The sequence below is a fragment of the Plasmodium brasilianum genome, chromosome 12 (assembly GCF_023973825.1).
Source record: "Plasmodium brasilianum strain Bolivian I chromosome 12, whole genome shotgun sequence".
NCBI lineage: Eukaryota > Apicomplexa > Aconoidasida > Haemosporida > Plasmodiidae > Plasmodium > Plasmodium brasilianum.
In genome coordinates this window covers 1696928-1716211 of record NC_090125.1, presented here as the reverse complement: position 1 = coordinate 1716211, position 19284 = coordinate 1696928, and the positions used below count along the sequence as shown (strand labels likewise).

The window sequence follows — 19284 nt, the reverse complement described above, 5'->3', positions numbered from 1 at the left end:
TTTTTTTTTTTTCCCTTAATTCATTGCGCGCTTCAAATTAATCCGCACAATCTTGAAAATATTGCTAACGCTAAGATTTGCCGTGAGAACACCCACAAAATTGGTGCATATTTTTTTATCTATATTTTTATGAATATATGAGAGAACATCTTGTATGTCTTCCTTCTCAATTTTTACGACATAATAATAATCGTTATTTTTGGAAATATGTGCGAATTCTTTTTTATATGACTGTTCAGGTAAATACTTTAATTTCTTCTTTGTAAATATAAAAGGTGAATTATGTAATACCATTTCTTTTGACACATCAACCACGTAAGAAGTTAATGATAAATTATAATGTCCAATAAATTGTTTACATGTATTTAAATTACAATCATATGTTGACAATGTGTGCAAAGTAGCTCTGTCGTAATCCTCGTTTGAGTATTTCAAATAATGCAACGTACTATTATTGGAGTTTGGGGGTCTCTCGTCGGGGCTATGTCTGTGCTTATTATAGTAATTACTACCATTTTTATTACTATCATTAATATTTCCACTATTCTTATTTGGATCATTAATATATACAGTAGTATTATTATGACCATTAATATATAAATTATTATTATTCTCTGCTGATGTGTTAATAAAGTTAGCGGAAGCCCCTTTAGTGTGATTACCTAGTATTATATTGGGAAGCTTCTTATTAATTTCTATTTTGCAAGACGATTTTTGAGTTTTTTCGCTTGTCATAGAATTCAAGCGAAATAAGGACAGGTGATGATGTTGTGATAGATTTGAAGAGGATTTCTCCTGAGTATATCCATCTGCTAAAATGATTTTCTCCCCCCTTTCCTGGGTATTTCTAGGAAGTGAAAGGGTGTTTGCTCCCCTCTCTTGAGTACGTCCTACAGATGAAAGGATGCTTGGTCCACCTCTCTTCTTAATCCTATCAACGGGCGAAATAGTATTTGTTTCCTGCCATTTTTGAGCATATACTTCATCTGCCTCAACTTCTTCAATCCTTTTTGATGGTAACAACAAAGACATGTTATTAAAAACCCATTCACGTATATCGAAATGGTCAATGTTGAAATTGTATTTACTTAAATTTATAATTCTTTCTTTATCATTGTAAAAATATAAAACATTATAATTCTCTTCCATCTCAGAGTACTTTAAATAGTCCCTTAAGTATAAATATATGTATATGTCTAACGCCTGCATGATCAGGGTGGTTAGGCTATTGCTTGCAGGGTAGTCTTCCTGGGTTTTCCCACTATTGGATCCTTTCCTATTTTTATTATTGTCATTTTGCCTACTGTTTCCGGTGCCTCTTTCTTTGTCTCTCTCACTACCACCCCCATGTTGCAGGAAGGACAAGATAATCATTTCGTTTTTATTTTTCATGCAAAACACGCTGATTTGCTGTAAGAGGTCCGAAATGAGGTAAAGGTTTCTTTCTCCACACAAACAACTTAATTCTTTGTTGGAAATGTTTAGGTCCATTTCTTCATCTCCTCTCTTCCCATTTTGTTGTATAACCATTTCGAAGTAGCGAATACCAGAGCACAGTTTCTCATATATGGTATAACTACAACTAGAAATAGGAAGATGAAGACTGCTATTTTTCTTCTCTTTCAACTGTTCACTTGTAAGTTCTTGCTCTTCTTCATTACCCTCATCATATATTACATTATATAACCCGTGAATGAAAAAACTTATGTCTTTCTTTTTACTCTTATTCGTAAGTGCTTCAACCCACTGGTAAAAATAAACTATTTCCTCATGCTTATTGTCATCATCCCTGTATTCCATTGTCCATTTGGGTGGTTTACCTGAGGCAATTACGCTTTATTTTGTAATTACATTATATTGTGTTTGTACGCATTATTTTGTTTATTCGCATATACATGTTTATAATTGTTTTTTTTATTTTTTTATTTTTTTATTTTTTAATTTTTTTTTCCATCATAATGCACAGATAGCATTTGTTAGATTTCTTCACTTCAGAATAAATCAGTCAACTAAGCCAAGTATAGTGTAACCTGCTCAACTAACTGGACTAAATTAACATGATCAATATGTTATACTTTTTTTAGCTTTATACGGTTTAAAAAATTGTATGCGCCTGTTAGTACTTAAAGCGAACAGAACAGAGATAAGATTTAACATGCACAAGTAAACTGTGAAAAGGGGATAAAATGTGGAATAAATAAACGAAATATGGAATAATAAAACGAAATATGGAATAATAAGGAAAAATGAAACAAAATGAAACAAAATGAAACAAAATGAAACAAAATGAAACAAAATGAAACAAAACTAAACAATATAAAGCTAAATAAAACGAAATATTAAAAAATTCTGCAGACTATTGCAGACTATTGCAGAATATTGCAGAATATTGCATAATATTGTAAAATAAAGCAAATTATAACACGATAAAACAGCACAAAACAGAATGAACAAGAACAAACGATATGTTTACACCCCGCGCATTATTTATTTCCCTGAACAGGCGGAATAATAAAATGCATGCATATGTTTGCTACGCATGTTTGACAAACTTGGCTTTTAAAAAAAAAAAAAAAATGTACAAAATAATGGAGGTAAAAATTTTGTTGCAAAATTAGAGCAACACGTTCGTTTATTAGTATATCCTCTTATATTTAAAAGGATATGATAAAAAAAAAAAAAAAAAAAAAAAAAAGACACACATAAATAGGAAAAGGAAATGAACAGAAATAGGAATGAATGAATAAAAAAAAGTTTAATATGAAAAAGAAAAAATTAATTCAATCTGTTTCTCCCACTTTTCCTCTCTTAATAAGCCTATACTAATTAGGCCTGACCTTAGCCCAACGCACTTTCCTTTCCTTTTACGATAACCCGATAGCCTCTTCCATAGTTTGTTCTTCTACTTGAAATTTATCTTCACCGCTTACGCTACAATAATTATCTTTATTATCAGCATTACTTGCATTTGGTGTGTTTACCATTACAGCTTCGTCGGATGTGCTGTCAATATTACTACTGTTGTTGCTACTGCTGTTGCTACTGTTGTTGCTACTGTTGTTGCTACTGCTGTTGCTACTGCTGTCGTTAATGCTGTCGTTAATGCTGTTACTACTGCTGTTGCTATTGCTGTTGCTATTGCTGTTGCTATTGCTGTTACTACTGCTGTTACTACTGCTGTTGCTATTTCCGCTTATGTTACCGTCTCCGCTAACATTACACTCCTCCGAGTCCTCGTGAATCTCGTTTTTACTTATCACAATGCTAGTTTTTAAATTAAACATTTCATCGTATATTTTAGTTTTGTCAATTTCTTCCTCATCATTATTCGGCGAAAGGTCAGGCAGAATTAAAAAGTCGTCTATTTCTTTGTTGTAAAAACTATAGGAATTATCGTGTTTATGATATATATCGATATATTTCTTATTTATGGGATTATTTTTGTTTAATCTAATTTTTCTTTCCTCTGTTTGGTTTGAGGGGGCATTCAAGCAGTTGTTACTGTTGCTAGTATTGCTAATACTGGTATTGGCTACATTATTAATGATGCTGTTTTTTGTGTTATTAATGCTGATCCTTCCAGTTTCATCCATGATGGGGCTTCCAATTTCATCCATGTTGGGGCTTCCAGTTCCATCCATGATGGGGCTTCCAATTTCATCAATGCTGTGGATTCCGTTTTTAACAATGCTGGTACTACCACTATCAACACTAATTTTACCACTGCCATCCTCATCACTTCCCAATAATGCACAATGCCCCTCATCATTTTCGTCGTGGTTCAGAAAACAATCGGCATTGTTGTCTACTTCATCTAACACGAAATTATCATCACTATCACCTTCATCATCTATGTTATTATTAATACTATCTATAATTAAAAAATTTGGCAAGTTGTATATATTTTCCTCTTCTTTATGATAAAGTAACTGAGCTTTTTTATTCTCTTCTTTAAAAAGTAGTTTCCATGTTCTTTCGAAAATTTGTAAAAATGAATTTTCATCAATTTCGTTTTTATAATTAAGTAAAATATTTTTATTATTCATATTATTGCTCCATCTTTTACAACAATTTTTCAATTTTATTTTCCTCACTGTGTTGTTATCGTAATATTCATCCTCCTTTTCTTTCCCGACGTGTTTTACGTATAACTTGCTTAAGTATTCCATTTCGAGCTAGGGAATAATAATAAAAAAAAAAAAAATAAAAGAATAAATAAAAGAAAATAAAAAAAAAGAAAAAGAAAACAAAATAAAATTAATAAACAATTCACCAGCAATTCGTTAAAGATCCACTATATATCACAACAAAACTTTTGTGCAATATTAAAAAAATGTACGTCAAAAAATGGTCAAAGGAATTATAAAAAAAAAAAAAAAAAAAAAAAAAAAAGTTAACACAATGAGATAAATAGAATAACCTTTTTCAGTAAAACAGTAAAATCGTAAGTATTACAAAATAGCAATCCAGGATTGGATGTGTGAAAAAAAAAAAAAAAAAAAAAAAAAAAGAGAAAACGACCACGTATATGTGTATATATACATATATAAATAAATATGGGTTAAAATATGAGAAAAAGGAAAGCTCAATTTTTTTACGGTTCACTTAGTAGTAGTGTACGTCTTGCAGAAAAAGGAAAAAAAAATTACAAAATAAATATTTATAGGAATTAGAATAAAATTGCTCCTTAAACATTTCTCTGTTGTCATAAATCTAGTGAGCTTTTGTTCATAGACAAAGAAAAAGAGAGTTTTAGCAAAAGCGGCAGATCATACATGGCACTGTAAATACATATATAATATATATACATATATATATATAAATTACATTCACCTACACATACACATATAAGTACACATCCGGGATATGCACATACCTTTATTTGCTCGTTTGTACATATATATATATATATCTATGTAAGTGCTTTGCAGTACACTCACGTATATGCAGTGCTTTTAAATTTCTCTAGTGGGTTATAGCTACCAAAAGAAAAAAAAAAAAAAAGAAAAAAGCAAAAAAGAATGACTATTCTTATTCAATATTCTCTTCCAAGTGGAAAATTGAATAATAAAAAAATAAAAAATAAATAAATAAAATGGGGAAAAGCAAAATACAACAAAATATAGTAAAATAAAATAATAAAATCATTAAATGTTTCCGCTTCCATTCGTGTTTATATTTATGTAGATAACTTCTCTTTTTTTTGTGTGTTTTTCATTTTACATATATATAAAAATATATATACATATTTCTGCGTAATTTTTCCACAAAAATAATAAAAGGTTTGAAAATATTTATTTCTTTAAATTTAATATTTTTTAAGTCTTTTTTTTTTTTTTTTTTTTTTTTTGCTTTTCCCTGTTAAACCCTTGCATAAATATAATTGTGCTTTCCCTGTTACATCAAACAATGCGTAACATTGTAAAAAAAAAAAAAAAAATTGCAATTTCGCTAAATTGAGAAATGGCCAAATAATAAAAGAAAAATTTAACATGCTATTTTTCGAATTTGTGTATCATTATATAGGTACTGTTGGTTCGATGTGAATAAGTCGTACATCTGTCGATAGTGAAAAAGCACCTCTTTGCGTTCATTTTAACTGTTAAGTTTTTTATTTTATTTTATTTTTTTTTTTTATCCCTGTTATCCTTTATAAGACAAAATTCCAAACTTGGCCAATCCAGAATGTTCGATTTTTACCCCCTACGATTATTTTTCAACTCCTTTCGATATGAAAATTTACCGAAAAAATTGATCGAAAATATAATAAAAACAGGGACGTTTTGCAGAACGATGTTACCTGTGTTCATCCCCATTTCAATATACCAGTATATAAGACAAGTACGAACGGAAAAGAAAAACGTTGAAGCGCTTTTACAGCTAGAAATGTTAATATCTTCGAATATTATGAATGAGAGAACAGGAGTTGGAGCAGAAGCGAGTGTGTGCGTTGGCGCATAAGTGAATAGAGTAATCGCATATATACATATATATATATATATATATATATACATACATGTACGTGTACATATACCTACTGCTTACAGTGTACCCATATTTCTTGCTACAATTTATATTTATTTAGATAGACAAAGATAGGTATGCTGAAGAGTTATTCTACGAATATGCAAAGAATGAAAATTTAAAAAGTTTTTATGATTCATCTATGAAAAATAGATATACAAAAAATTGGAAAATTCAGTACGATTTATATTTGATTGATAAATCCGTTAACTCATAATACTTTGAAGAAATCTAAATTTTACATATTATCAAATATATATTAAATCTGATGAGAAAAGAAAGAGTTTTATCTCCTATGAATAGTAATACTAAGCTTTATTAAAAATTACGAGTGCATAAATTTATGAGTACCCATGAGCAGCTAAATGTTTTTAGCACAGAAGTTTTTCCCCTTTTCCTTTTTCTCGTAATGGATCAAAATTGAGCATACATAAACGGGTATATATAAATATGTGTAGAAGTATATCTGTGTAGGTGAGCATTTGTGTAGGCATATATTTCTTTAGAAGCATATATATGTAGACATACACTTGTGTGTATGCGTCCATGTATGTTTATGTGTATACGTATATAGGCGGATAGAACTTCTGGATAATTAAGTTAAAGAGATGCACACATGAAAAGGCACCAGATAAATGCCATCTAAAAACGTTTCAATAGGCATAATATATCCATCTCTTTAAAATTTTGCAACACATATACTTATCCGTTTATAACTTCCATTTTTAATAACAAATATGATAAAAATTAATAAGAATTTATCAAAATTATCGTGCAGTCCCACTTTTTATGGTTTGATTGTGATACTCTTATTTCCCCCTCCCCCCCATTTAGCAAATACAGAGCTTGCATTTTTTTTTTTTTTTTCATTTGAGTTAAATCTTTTACTTCTTTGCTCATTTGAAAAAATGTACATAATTGTGTAGACTATATGAAGAGATCACTGATGAACATACCCCTTATACCATTTTTCCATAGACACATCAATTTATTTTCATCATTTAATTAAATGTACATAAAAATAGAAAAAAAAAGAGGAATCAAAAAATTAAAGAAGAAATGAAATTTACACAGCATATATATAACTTGTACTTATCCATAATATGTTCACCCATTATACATATATTTATATGCCCATTTCCCCTTCTCCCCTTTTTTTTTTTTTTTTTTTTATTACACACTTCAACTGACTGCTTAGGGTATATTCCTTATTGAAGGAAAATGCTGAAAAGGGATTTAAAAAGTAGAATTTTTATTTTATGTTATTCTATTATATATATATATTTATTTTATTTTTTTTTTTTATTAAATAAAAAATTACAATTTTGAAATGTACCATTTGTTTTATTTTCTCATTCTAGTCTAGCGAATATGACGTGAATTGCGCAAATAATTTTACAGAATAAAAAAAAAAGTGCATACAATACATAGTACTTCGAAAAAGCATTATAGAAGTGGATATGCTACGCAGCTGTTTGGAGTGTACATACAGGGTTATCATATAAGCATATTCATATGTATGCATATATATATATATATATATATATATACATACTTACGAACGAGCAAAACGAATGGGAGAATAAACCGTTAACAAACAAAGACGTGTAATATATTGTATATGATTACCATGATGTGGACTGATGTATGTGCATACGAGTGTAGTGCACACTTATATGCTTGTCTGTTTTGTTTTATTTTATATTATTTTGTAATTTTTTTTTTTTTTTTATTATGAGGTCATTTTGACGATATATACTCATAAATTGTCAAAGGTTAATTTACGTTTTTAACCTCTTTGATCCTTTATATTTATCATTCCTTTTTTTTGTCATTCCGGATTGAGGAAAAGAAAAATAATTAACACATCAAATATATATATATACACACATATGCTTATATGTACATACTTATCCATACATGTACATATAAATATATGAATGTATATGTGCCATATATATGTGCCTATTTACCCTTGTTAAGAGAATTAGAGAAACTCAGAGCGCGTGAAAAACGTCACTTACAGTTACAATGAAAAAAAGCATAAAAGGGCTTCTCTTAATTTATTTCCTAATTTTTTTAGAAGGGTATTTTTGTATAGGCTTGTTCAGCACAAGTGTTTTTCCAAGAGAATGTAACAGACCATGTTTTTTTTTTACTAAATGGGGGCCTTTTTTTTTATTTTATTTTAATTTATTTTAATTTATTTTAATTTATTTTAATTTCTTTTATTTTAATTTATTTTAATTTCTTTTATTTTAATTTATTTTAATTTATTTTATTTTAGTTTATTTTATTTTAATTTTTTATTTTACTTCTTTCCTTTTATTTTATTTTTTTTATTTGTCATTAGTTACTAAAACCGTGGAAAGACATCTACGAGAGGACTATGGAGGTGCGGAGAAAAACAGCTTACAAAAATTTACACATACATGCAAGTTCAGTTGTGCAAAAAATAAGAACGTGTGCACGTACCTACACCTATACATACACACATACATACACATATGGATAAATGCATACTCCCGTTTGCACATGTCTAATTAGATAGAGACGTGGCCGTTTTTAGGTTCAAGATAAAATGAACACAACAAGTTAAAAAATAAAGCCGTGAACATAGGTACATAAATGCCAAAACATATTTTTTAGGGAAATAATAAGAAATTACAAAAACAAGTAAGGACATAGTAAAACAAGTTTCATAAAATATATAGAAAACATACAGAACAATGAAAATCTAAAAATACATATTGCAATATCTTTAAAAGAAAAGGGTGGGAAATTATAAAATAAAGATAGTGTTTCAAAAATGCTTTCAACTTTTCCTTCAAATAAACTCAGCGATGTATTTCTAAGCCCTACTGATGAGGAGGACTTAAAGGTATATAAAAGTTCCCCTAAACTGGGGAACCCACTTTCCCCCATTCCTTCTCTCCAATAAATATATACACACATGCATACATACATAAGCCCAGACATACATATATTTACATATATGGTTCGTTAGTAAAAACGTCAAATGAGAATACAGTGCACGAAACGTTATATCTTTACACGTAATAGTCCATGAATAACGCATTTTTATCTGTCCATTTGGTGTATTTTCTTTAAGGCTTCCATGAAAAGATACGCAGGAGATCGCTTTATTAAGGATTACGAAAATTTACTAAATGAAGTAGGTTTATTTATTTTTTTTTTTTCCCATTTGTTCTGAGTTGTTCCCACTCATTCTATTTGTTACCTGTTTCTATCCATTTTTATGCTCCTATTTTTACTTTTTCTTTTTCAAGAAATCAACAGATTCAAAGAGAATATTAGCAAAGTCTATGATAAATTTAATCAAACAGCAATTTATCAAATTAAAAGAAATAGAAGCACAATATGTTACACCAAATTTTGAACAATACAAACAAATCATAGAATTAAAACCCCAAATATTAGTAATTTTAATTTGCTTATTTTTTCTTAGTTATTTTGTTTGATTTTCTAGTCCGTATTTTTTAACTTACTGTTACTTTTACGCATGTACTGATTATTTGCCCCACCTCCCCCCATAAAAGCTGGCAGTTGTGTATATGTGCATATGTATATATATATATATATATATATATATATATATATATATATATATATATATATATGTGTATATGTGTATATGCATTTATGTATACATAGATACATGTATATACACGTACAAATCGCAATGTCACTTCCTAAGGACTTAGACGCAGGTTGAGAGAGAACGCGAGCATCATAACAAAAAGCATTTTAGAGAAAAATCTGTTCATTGCTTTTATTACTATAACGTTCAATAACTGTTCCATCTGCAACATCGTCTTCATAAAATAAAAACACAAGGAAATGGAAATACATAAAACGAGCAAAATAAAAAATAGACGGAAAAAATTTTAAAAATTTTGCTATAATTAACAATTTAGGGAAAATATGGCTAATAAGAAAATTGCATGTTTTGCGGAGGATTATTAATTCGTGCATGCATTTGTTTGTCAATCTGCTTGCCCATTTGTTTGTCCATTTGTTTGTCCATTTGTTTGTCTATTTGTTTGTCTATTTGTTTGTCCATTTGTTTGTCCATTTGTTTGTCCATTTGTTTGTCTATTTGTTTTTCCATTTATTTATTCATTTCTTTCTTTTTTCTTCAAACAGACACACCATGTAATACAGAGGCGGAGTGCAAAAAATTAGAGGTAACAATGATACATCATTTTCTTCTTTTTTTTTTTTTTCTCTATTTTCTCCTTTTTCTTTTCCCTTTTTTTCTTTTTTCATGTATTTGAACATTTAAATGGCTTCCTTATAATGAAGACTATTATGTTTCTCTCCTATAATTTTCTTCTTTCTGAATTTATAGAATATGATGAATATATGTACATATGTTAGAGGAGGAGCTGATTTTGCATATGACATTTTTTTGGTAACAACTCATGTTGTAAATAGTATGATAGCAGTATTATGTGCCTGTATTTTCATTGGCCCTGTACATGTTTGCGCTTTAAAAAATTTCCCGGTAAAAAGGAACAACTAGCCAAAAAAAAAAAAAATTTGAATATTTTTATGAACAGGACATAATAAAATATAAATTTACATGAACATGGCATGTTGTCAAATATTTTAAAAATTGAATTTCCATTTTATAACATTTTTAAAATTTAAAGCTTCAGAAAATTTGCATTTAATATATCTGGTTTTCTCTTTTTTCTGTTCATACGTACACTAATTCATTAGTACATTCATTTCTCTTTTTATTCATGTTTTCATATTTTAGTACACGTGCAAATTGCCGTACCCCGTCTTTTCAACACTGTTTATGGCTACATCAGCCGTTTGGGAAGTGGTGATTACTTGGAACAATAATGAACAAAATGAAATAAAACAAAATAAAATAAAACAAAATAAAATGAAACAAAATAAAATGAAACAAAATAAAATGAAACAAAATATAATAAAAAAAAATAAAATAAAACAAAATATGATAAAAAAAAATATAATAAAAAAAAAATATAATAAAAAAAAATATAATAAAAAAAAAAATACAATAAAATAAGACAAGATACAATAAAATAAGACAAGATACAATAAAATAAAATAGCATATGCTGTGTATTATCCTGTGAAAAAATGAGTAATAAAATATAAATAAATTTGTCGATATTAGGAACAATAATATTAAAAGATAGAAAAACAGAAAAGTTTTTTCGTTTCTTTTCTCTTATTTTTATCTTATTTTTATAGGTAAAAGCTGCTACTGCTCTTTGTAGGGTGTATGGAGGTATTGATAAAATAAAATAATGAAAAGACAAACATACTAAACAAATAAAAACATTTAACATCAAAACTAGTTCACTCATATTGCTGTTTTCTTTCTTTCTACAGATTTGTCCGTTATGTCAAAAATGGTGTGAAACCGTTATTTCTTGTTAATGCTTTTGCTATTGCAGTCTAAGGTACCATTACTATATTTCCATTGCTTTTTTTTTTTTTTTTTTTTTTTGATTTATAAAAGATTTTTAAATGAATTATATTAAAAATTTGTTGTTTTTTTTTTTTTTAAAGTAATTTATTTCGATAAAGCAAAAATCATTTCTTCAATTTTTATAACAACATTACCCCCTACATAACCTACACCCCGCAACTTAGCAACACCAAGTGACGGTTTGAATGAAATTTGTTCTACTTCCATAATTAATGTATCGCCTGAATAGGGAAGAAAAAAATAAAAAAAAGGAAAAAATAGAAAAAAATAACAATAAAGATAAAAATAAAAATTACAATAAAGATAAAAATAAAAATTACAATATAGATAAAAATAAAAATTACAATAAAGATAAAAATAAAGATTACAATAAAGATAAAAATAAAGATTACAATAAAGATAAAAATAAAGATTACAATAAAGATAAAAATAAAGATTACGATAAAGACAAAAATGAAGATAAAATAAAAAATTAAAACTAAAATAACAGCTGTAGTAATAGTAATGATGATACTAATAAATAAACGGATACGTAGGATAATTGCATTTTTGTTATGGAGGATCTTAACCAAAGAATCATTTAAATTTAATAATTATATAAAAACTGACAGGTCTTCTACAAATATGTATTGACAAATGGCCATAAAAGAAACGCTTATTTTTATTTTTTCCCCCCGTAAGTAGCTATATATAAAATGTTTAGCTTTCAGAGATTGACAGTAAAACTTTGCAGATTTGCACACTCTTGTATATGTGGGCATGTGTTCATAAAGTATAGATAAATTTATATTATTTTTTTTTCTTCTATACTAAGTATATATTGTATGTATATGTTATATGGGTATATATATTGTATGTATATATTGTATATGTATAATGTATGAATAAATTGTATGTATATATTGTATATGTATAATGTATGAATAAATTGTATGTATATATATCATATATATATGTATGTATGTTAATGCACGTGAGGGTGTGAATTAGCCCGACCTGGAAGGACCGGTTTCTTCCACCTGACCCCATCGACCCCTGCGAACAAAAATAAATTATTCTTTTTTTGGCTCTCTTCATTTTTGAGGCATAATATCCCGCCTAATTGGGCTAATGCTTCTATCTGTAAAACGCCTGGCATAATTGATTTTTGAGGAAAATGACCATTGAAAAAATTTTCATTTACCGAAACTTGTTTTACACCAATTATTTTTTTGTTTACTTGAATATGTATTACTTTATCAACTAAAAGAAATGGATATCTATGTGGAATAATGTTCTTTATATCTTCTATATCTATTGTGTCATAATTAGAATAAGATGTTAAATTCGAAATATTTTCTGCGCTTATGTCATCATCATTTATTGTTTCCTTGCCTGCACATATTTTTTCTTTACTTAAATTTTTATTAGCTATCTTATAATTTTTAAAATTATTTTTTTCGTTGAAAATGTTCGTTGATGGGAACAAAAAATATAAATTCCTCTTTTTCATATATAGGCATAATATGGGCGCAATAACAGTTGTGTAAATAAAGAGGTAACGCATTATTCTGTTCGAGATATAACGTATTATGTTGTTTACACATAACAGGTAAAAAAAAAAAAAAAAAAAAAAAAAAATTGCTTGTACATAAATTAAAATTGTGCATAAATGGAAGGTAAAACGAAGAAATGCATGAATAAGCAAGGATTTTATTAAACTATTCATTTCATTTAGTAAAAATAATAGGTGACAGTTGTATTTTGTTCTACTTCGTTTTTCTGTATTATATTTTGCTATGCAGGATTGTACTATGTTTTGTTTATATTTTTATTTTGTTCGTTAATTTTTTTTTTTTTTTTTTTTTTTTTTCAAATTGCTGCAAATTAAACATATACTGAAACGTGGTGCTCTTATAATTTAAGACGAGTGGCACAATGAAAATAATTTGCTTGAGGAAAAAATATTTCTTCCTATGTATAAATTTTCTTGAAAGGACAGTGCAATGACGCTGGTTAGAAGCAAAACTTTCGTAATAAATAAATGAATACATATATTTATATAAGCAAATAAGCACATATATACATACGTAAATACCTATACACGTATATATGTATGTATGGTCATTTATGTTGACTTATATGAATGAGAATTTTATAATTTACTTTAATTCCTCTTTTTTTTGCATTTATCCCATCAAAAAAAAAGAACATTACGTATGCACACATATATAACATATGAGCATGTGATCTGAACATTGTTTTGAATGAGTATAATACAAAACAGCTAATTGGTGGAATTACGTAAAATATAAGAAAAAATGAAAAAAAAAAAAAAAAAAGGAAAAAATAATATAAGCAACAACTTAACATTATTGAAAGGATAGAAAAAATATATTTAATTATAAAGGAGAAACATTACATTTTTATTGCACCTTCAGAGGAAAAGCATATCATTTAATCGACGCATATCAACGCCCACATTTGCAAATGGTAGGATTTAACAACGTTTTGTTGTTTTACTTTCTCACATATATATTTCGTTCGGACATTTCGAAAATATTATTTTGAATAAATAATATTTTGTGTAAAAGCATAAAGCATTTCAAAGTTTTTTCATTTTAAAGCATTTTAAAAATTGGAAATATTTTTTCCTTTTTTCTGTTATCTTTTTTTCGCATATCCTTTTTTCTCTTACCTTTTTTTTTTTTTTTTTTTTTTTTTTTTTTTTTTTTTTTTTTTTTTTTTTTTTTTTTTTTTTTTTTTTTTTTTCTTTCTAATTTCGTTGTGTTGTTTTAATAATAAAAAATATTAAGTTCTTTATGTTGTTTACTAGTTGTGGGGTAATTTAAAAACATCCACACGTGTTCTTACATATACATACGTGGGCAGTACAGGAAGGGATATATGCAAACATACATACGTACATATATATACAATATGTGTACATATATATACACGCGTATTATGGGTACAAGAAAAACTATTCATCCTTCTCAACTGTAGTGACCTCGGACACATAAATACCATCAAGAAATTTACGAATATCTTTATTTCTGCATAAAACCGATTGATGTATTAAGGCTGCGGTTAAAGATACATTTTCAATATCGGCACCACTTACATATATTTCATCTTTTACATTTGGAGATTTTTCTATAAGTACTCCTGGCAAGGCTTTAACAAATCTAACTCTCTTCTCTCCTAAATAATTTCTTATTTCAATTAATTTGTTATTGTCAACAATATTTGAATTGATTGGAAAGTGAGCATGAACGAGTCTCATTTTATATAAAAACTTTTTAGTAACTCCAGTAAACATATTCTTTAAATGGGTACATACTGTTCTAATACATGCTAAACTATCTGGTACACCAAACCACATAACCACTTTTATATACTTCTTTAACTTATTCAATCGAACATCTATGGGTAAATGTCTAAAACTTCTCTTTAGAGTGCCATACTTTCCTGTTACTGTTATCTTCCTCGAATTTATTGCAACGTTAACTGGGGAAATACGAAAAAAAGGGAACATAAAAAAAAAAAAAAAAAAAAAAAAAGGTAAGTGTATGGGCATGTGTATGTATATGCGAATTTTCAATTTCATACAATGTGTGTACATTATGCGAATATTCATCGACACACATCATCATATTGGTCCAATATCCCCTTTTGTGCTTAAATTTGCACATATATATATATATATATATATATATTAATGTATGTAACACATACCAACTGATATACATATATATATGTATTATAATTATGTGCGAAGAATATCTTAGCGCTCATGAGAGCGACAATTATCTTTACTGCCTTTTCTTTTTGAACGTGACTATGCTACATTTATTCAAATTTTTTTTAACAAATTATTATATAACATGGTTAACAAATTTTTAATTTTTTTTTTTTTTTTTTTTTTTTTTTTCTTTTTTCTTTTATATTTGCGTTTTCATAATTGGAATTTCTTTCAAAAATGTTACGGGAATACCCTTACATCCGTACTTTGCCGTAATGGTATGTACATAATATATATATACATTATATATGTAAGTGTACGATACCACTAATTCGTTTATCAAAACAGGCTTCGCCTCTTAAACCGTTCACATCGTCATTCATTCAGTTCATTTTATATACATACACATATATACATATAAACACATATAACCTCTTTTTAACTTTTATTATTATTATGTTCTCTATTTGTTTGTATTTATTTTACCTCCTTCAGGAATTATGACCTTTTGAGATGATACTATGGTTTTCATTTTAAAAAAAAAATCATTTAATCAAAGGAATGGAAGAAATAATATAAATTACAATTTTTTTTTTTTCTTTTTTTAAAAAATTTAAGAATTGTTATTTTTTCTTATTTCAACTTGTTACTATATACTATATTTTTTTGCTTTACAATTTTTTTTTTTTTTTTTTTTTTTTTAAGCAGTCCTTATGAACTTCAATTCTTTTTGTTAGGTGCGTTTGAGCGTATACAAATAATACTGGTGTACATATATACGAAGTACTCGTAAGCCTATGTATGTTACATATGTATGTAAATATATAATATATACTTCTATATATGTACCATTCTTTCTCTCCGTTTCGGCGATTTCACGGCTTAAAAATTAGTGAATGTGAGTGCCCAATCCCGAGATGTATTGGCCAAATGGTTCAAAATAAAAATAAATAAATAAAACTTAATCAAATAACCTGAAAAAAAATGATAGGTGCGCATTTATACATACGCGTAAATAAATGCAAGTACGTTAGAATTGTTTTTCATTTTTCCATTTCGTTAAAGTGAAGTTGATAGCAAGCTCTCCATATGTATATAATATACCTTAACAATATGCTTTCTTTGGACCATTTTTTGGCCTTTTATTTTGGACCAATTTGACGTATTCACATATTTAGAAAAAAAAAAAAAAAAAAAAAAAAAAAAAAAAAAGAAAAAAAAAATGCGTGTAACAACTATTAGTGAAATATATTTTTATTTACCCAAGAATGTAACAAAAAAATAAAAAATTTTTTAAAAATGAAATCATATATATATATATATATATATATGTATACGTGTATATGTGCATACATATACATTAGCAATTTGTAATTATCAGTATTCTTTTAATATTATAAAACATTTAACATGTAAAAGGGAGTGCCAACCTCTTTTATCACCACATGTATATATATATATATATATATATAATTATAAGTTTGACCAAGAGGGGGACAAGGTAATAAAAATAAGAGCATCAAAATGCGGATGATGTGATAAAGCTCTATCTATTTAATGCAGCAGCATAAGTAATATAGAAAAAAAAAGAAAAATAATAAAACATAAAAAAACAAATTTATTATAAGTAAATACAAAAACGTTGTTGGTAGATTTATAAAATATATTTGCTAAACATTCAGATATTCCTTTTCTTCTAATGACAGAGATGGCAACAAAAATCCCATTAATATTACTATTAAGCTGATGAAAAAAAAAAAAAAAAGTATTATTCGAAATTGTTGTACATAAAATATAACCCTGTTACAAGCAGTATGCGTACCTCTATGCGATTTTGTGATGAGCATATGTCCATATGTCCATATGTCCATATATATATATAAGCATATATATATAAGCATATATTTATAAGCATATATTTATAAGCATATATGTATATTTTATCCGTTCATTTATATTTGTGCGCTTCTCGTGTACTGCACACCGTAAGCTGCTTTCAAGCACTGCCATAATATAATGTAATCGTTTTTTCTTTTAAATAGTATTTTTTTTTTTTTTTTTTTCCTGCATTGTCAAGTATATGGGTAACAAAAAAAAAAAAAAAATTGGGAAAAAATTAACATTTGCATAAAAAAATATAACAAAAAAAAGATTAAAAAATTTTAAATTTTTAACAAAATTTATATAGACCTGTGTGTGTACTTATGTATATATATAATATGTACTTGCACGCTGAGCTTATTATTTATAACCACTACAGCTCTTTCCTTTTTAAATGAAATTTAAAATGACGGACAAAAATAAAAAAAATAAAAAATACTGCACAAGTATATAAATGAATAAATACATCTGAGCAAATGCACGCACATATACACGCGTACATCAATATACACAAAAATCTAACATAATGCAATGTATTTTATAGCTCCTGTTTAGCACTCTCCTTTTGATATACACCTTCAAACATGGCACTGATACGTGCATATATATACACGTACATAGATGCTGCACATATGTATACACATGTGGGTTCAATTTCCTTATTTATTAAACGTGTGCAAAATAAAAAAAATTGTATGATAGTAGAACAAATGCATATATGTTCACGTAAAAATGTTAAAGGGACTTTTGCGTACAGTCGGGAATTGTTAAATCTACTGTAAAAACCTTATCATACACAAACTGGGCAACTTGATCTTTATTTTTCTTAAATAACTCCTTATACTTTTTAATTTCATCTTTTGTGTTTTGTTCGATTTGTGTTACGGCTTCATCTTCAGCTGTGGATTTCTATCAGTCAAGCGGTTGAAACAAACGCATATGTAATTAATTACACGGGCGTACTTATGTACATATACGTACTTATGTATATATACGTACTTATGTATATATACGTACTTATGTACATATACGTACTTATATACATATACGTACATAGGTACATATACGTATATTTATTTATTTTCTTTTTTGTTACCCTACCTCTTTATGACCCTTATTTAAACGCTCTTTTTCTTTGGCTCGAAAAATTTTTAATTCCTCCGCTGCCGTCGTCTCAGCTTCCTTCAGCATTTTTGCACGTACTTACAAAAAAAAAAAAAAAAAAAGGAAAAGGGTTATAAAGAGGCATAAGGAAAAATGACGAAATAGACGAAATAGACGAAATAGACGAAATATGACAAAATATTAACGCAATGAATAAATGATACAACTATATGACTTTTCCATTGTTCTATTTTTTTAAAAAAAGGGTAAAGTAGCTAAAATAACATTCGTAATTGTGCAATTAAACAAAAATTCTTATGTTAAAATAGGTATGTCTAAATTTTCACTAACATTTTTGGCACATTGTACATACATACATATACATACATATACATATACATACATATACACATATATACAAATATATATACATACGTATATATATTTTTTTCCGAGAAGGTTTTACCATCTTTGGCTTTTTTAATTACTAAATCTGCTTCCTCCTCTGCTTTAAGTAATTGTTGAATTAAAACATTCGATCCTTTATTTTGTGCCATCTTTTAATATTTACCCCTTAAACGTATTTTATGCAGTCCTTAATATATTGTCGAATTGTTCTCAAAGGGTTATCAATATGATGTTGGTATGTAGCTAATATGCTACCACTAAACTACCAATTAAATTCTTTTTCTTCGAATTTGTTTGGATTTTAATTAAAGAAAAATTAACTCACACCTATCATTAACGGAAGGATAAAAAAAAATGGTATCTTTTAAAATTTCAAAAAATGAAAATTATCCTTTAAATCGATCTATTACAAACACATTTATATATATATATATATATATATATATATATATGTGCAGACATTTATGTATATACATGTGTATGCACATTTGTATATACATAAAAATATACTTATTTACACATCAATCGCTTCTCATAATCATATATTAGCGAAAAATGGGAAAATTCATTGAATTAATTTATATATGTATAAATGTATTTATAGTTAACGGTGGTCGCAGTTTTTACTCTTTTTTATAATACTGTACATT

At 27.2% G+C, this 19284-nt stretch overlaps 7 protein-coding genes across 7 annotated transcripts; 2 read left to right on the top strand and 5 right to left on the bottom strand.

The window, feature by feature from the left end:
* Positions 1-15: 15 nt before the first annotated feature.
* On the bottom strand, positions 16-1800 carry MKS88_004348 (uncharacterized protein; the record flags this gene model as incomplete). Its single annotated transcript, XM_067217518.1, has 1 exon — positions 16-1800. The coding sequence occupies one exon, from the start codon at positions 1798-1800 to the stop codon at positions 16-18; it is 1785 nt and encodes a 594-aa protein (XP_067071938.1).
* Positions 1801-2864: 1064 nt separating this feature from the next.
* Positions 2865-4169, bottom strand: MKS88_004347 (uncharacterized protein; the record flags this gene model as incomplete). The annotated part of the gene is made up of 1 exon (XM_067217517.1): positions 2865-4169. One exon carries the CDS (start codon positions 4167-4169, stop codon positions 2865-2867), a length of 1305 nt encoding a protein of 434 aa, XP_067071937.1.
* A 1516-nt stretch (positions 4170-5685) lies between these two features.
* MKS88_004346 (uncharacterized protein) lies at positions 5686-6241 on the top strand (the record flags this gene model as incomplete). Its single annotated transcript, XM_067217516.1, has 2 exons — positions 5686-5949; positions 6086-6241. The coding sequence occupies 2 exons, from the start codon at positions 5686-5688 to the stop codon at positions 6239-6241; spliced, it is 420 nt and encodes a 139-aa protein (XP_067071936.1).
* A 2592-nt stretch (positions 6242-8833) lies between these two features.
* MKS88_004345 (uncharacterized protein) lies at positions 8834-11993 on the top strand (the record flags this gene model as incomplete). Its single annotated transcript, XM_067217515.1, has 9 exons — positions 8834-8905; positions 9137-9199; positions 9315-9464; positions 9743-9755; positions 10192-10232; positions 10397-10552; positions 10811-10879; positions 11418-11440; positions 11747-11993. The coding sequence occupies 9 exons, from the start codon at positions 8834-8836 to the stop codon at positions 11991-11993; spliced, it is 834 nt and encodes a 277-aa protein (XP_067071935.1).
* Positions 11994-12481: 488 nt separating this feature from the next.
* On the bottom strand, positions 12482-13009 carry MKS88_004344 (beta-hydroxyacyl-ACP dehydratase; the record flags this gene model as incomplete). The annotated part of the gene is made up of 1 exon (XM_067217514.1): positions 12482-13009. One exon carries the CDS (start codon positions 13007-13009, stop codon positions 12482-12484), a length of 528 nt encoding a protein of 175 aa, XP_067071934.1.
* Positions 13010-14479: 1470 nt separating this feature from the next.
* MKS88_004343 (60S ribosomal protein L6) lies at positions 14480-15624 on the bottom strand (the record flags this gene model as incomplete). Its single annotated transcript, XM_067217513.1, has 2 exons — positions 14480-15006; positions 15567-15624. 2 exons carry the CDS (start codon positions 15622-15624, stop codon positions 14480-14482), a joined length of 585 nt encoding a protein of 194 aa, XP_067071933.1.
* A 2233-nt stretch (positions 15625-17857) lies between these two features.
* Positions 17858-18783, bottom strand: MKS88_004342 (V-type proton ATPase subunit G; the record flags this gene model as incomplete). Its single annotated transcript, XM_067217511.1, has 3 exons — positions 17858-18031; positions 18224-18324; positions 18693-18783. 3 exons carry the CDS (start codon positions 18781-18783, stop codon positions 17858-17860), a joined length of 366 nt encoding a protein of 121 aa, XP_067071932.1.
* Between the last annotated feature and the right edge of the window lie 501 nt (positions 18784-19284).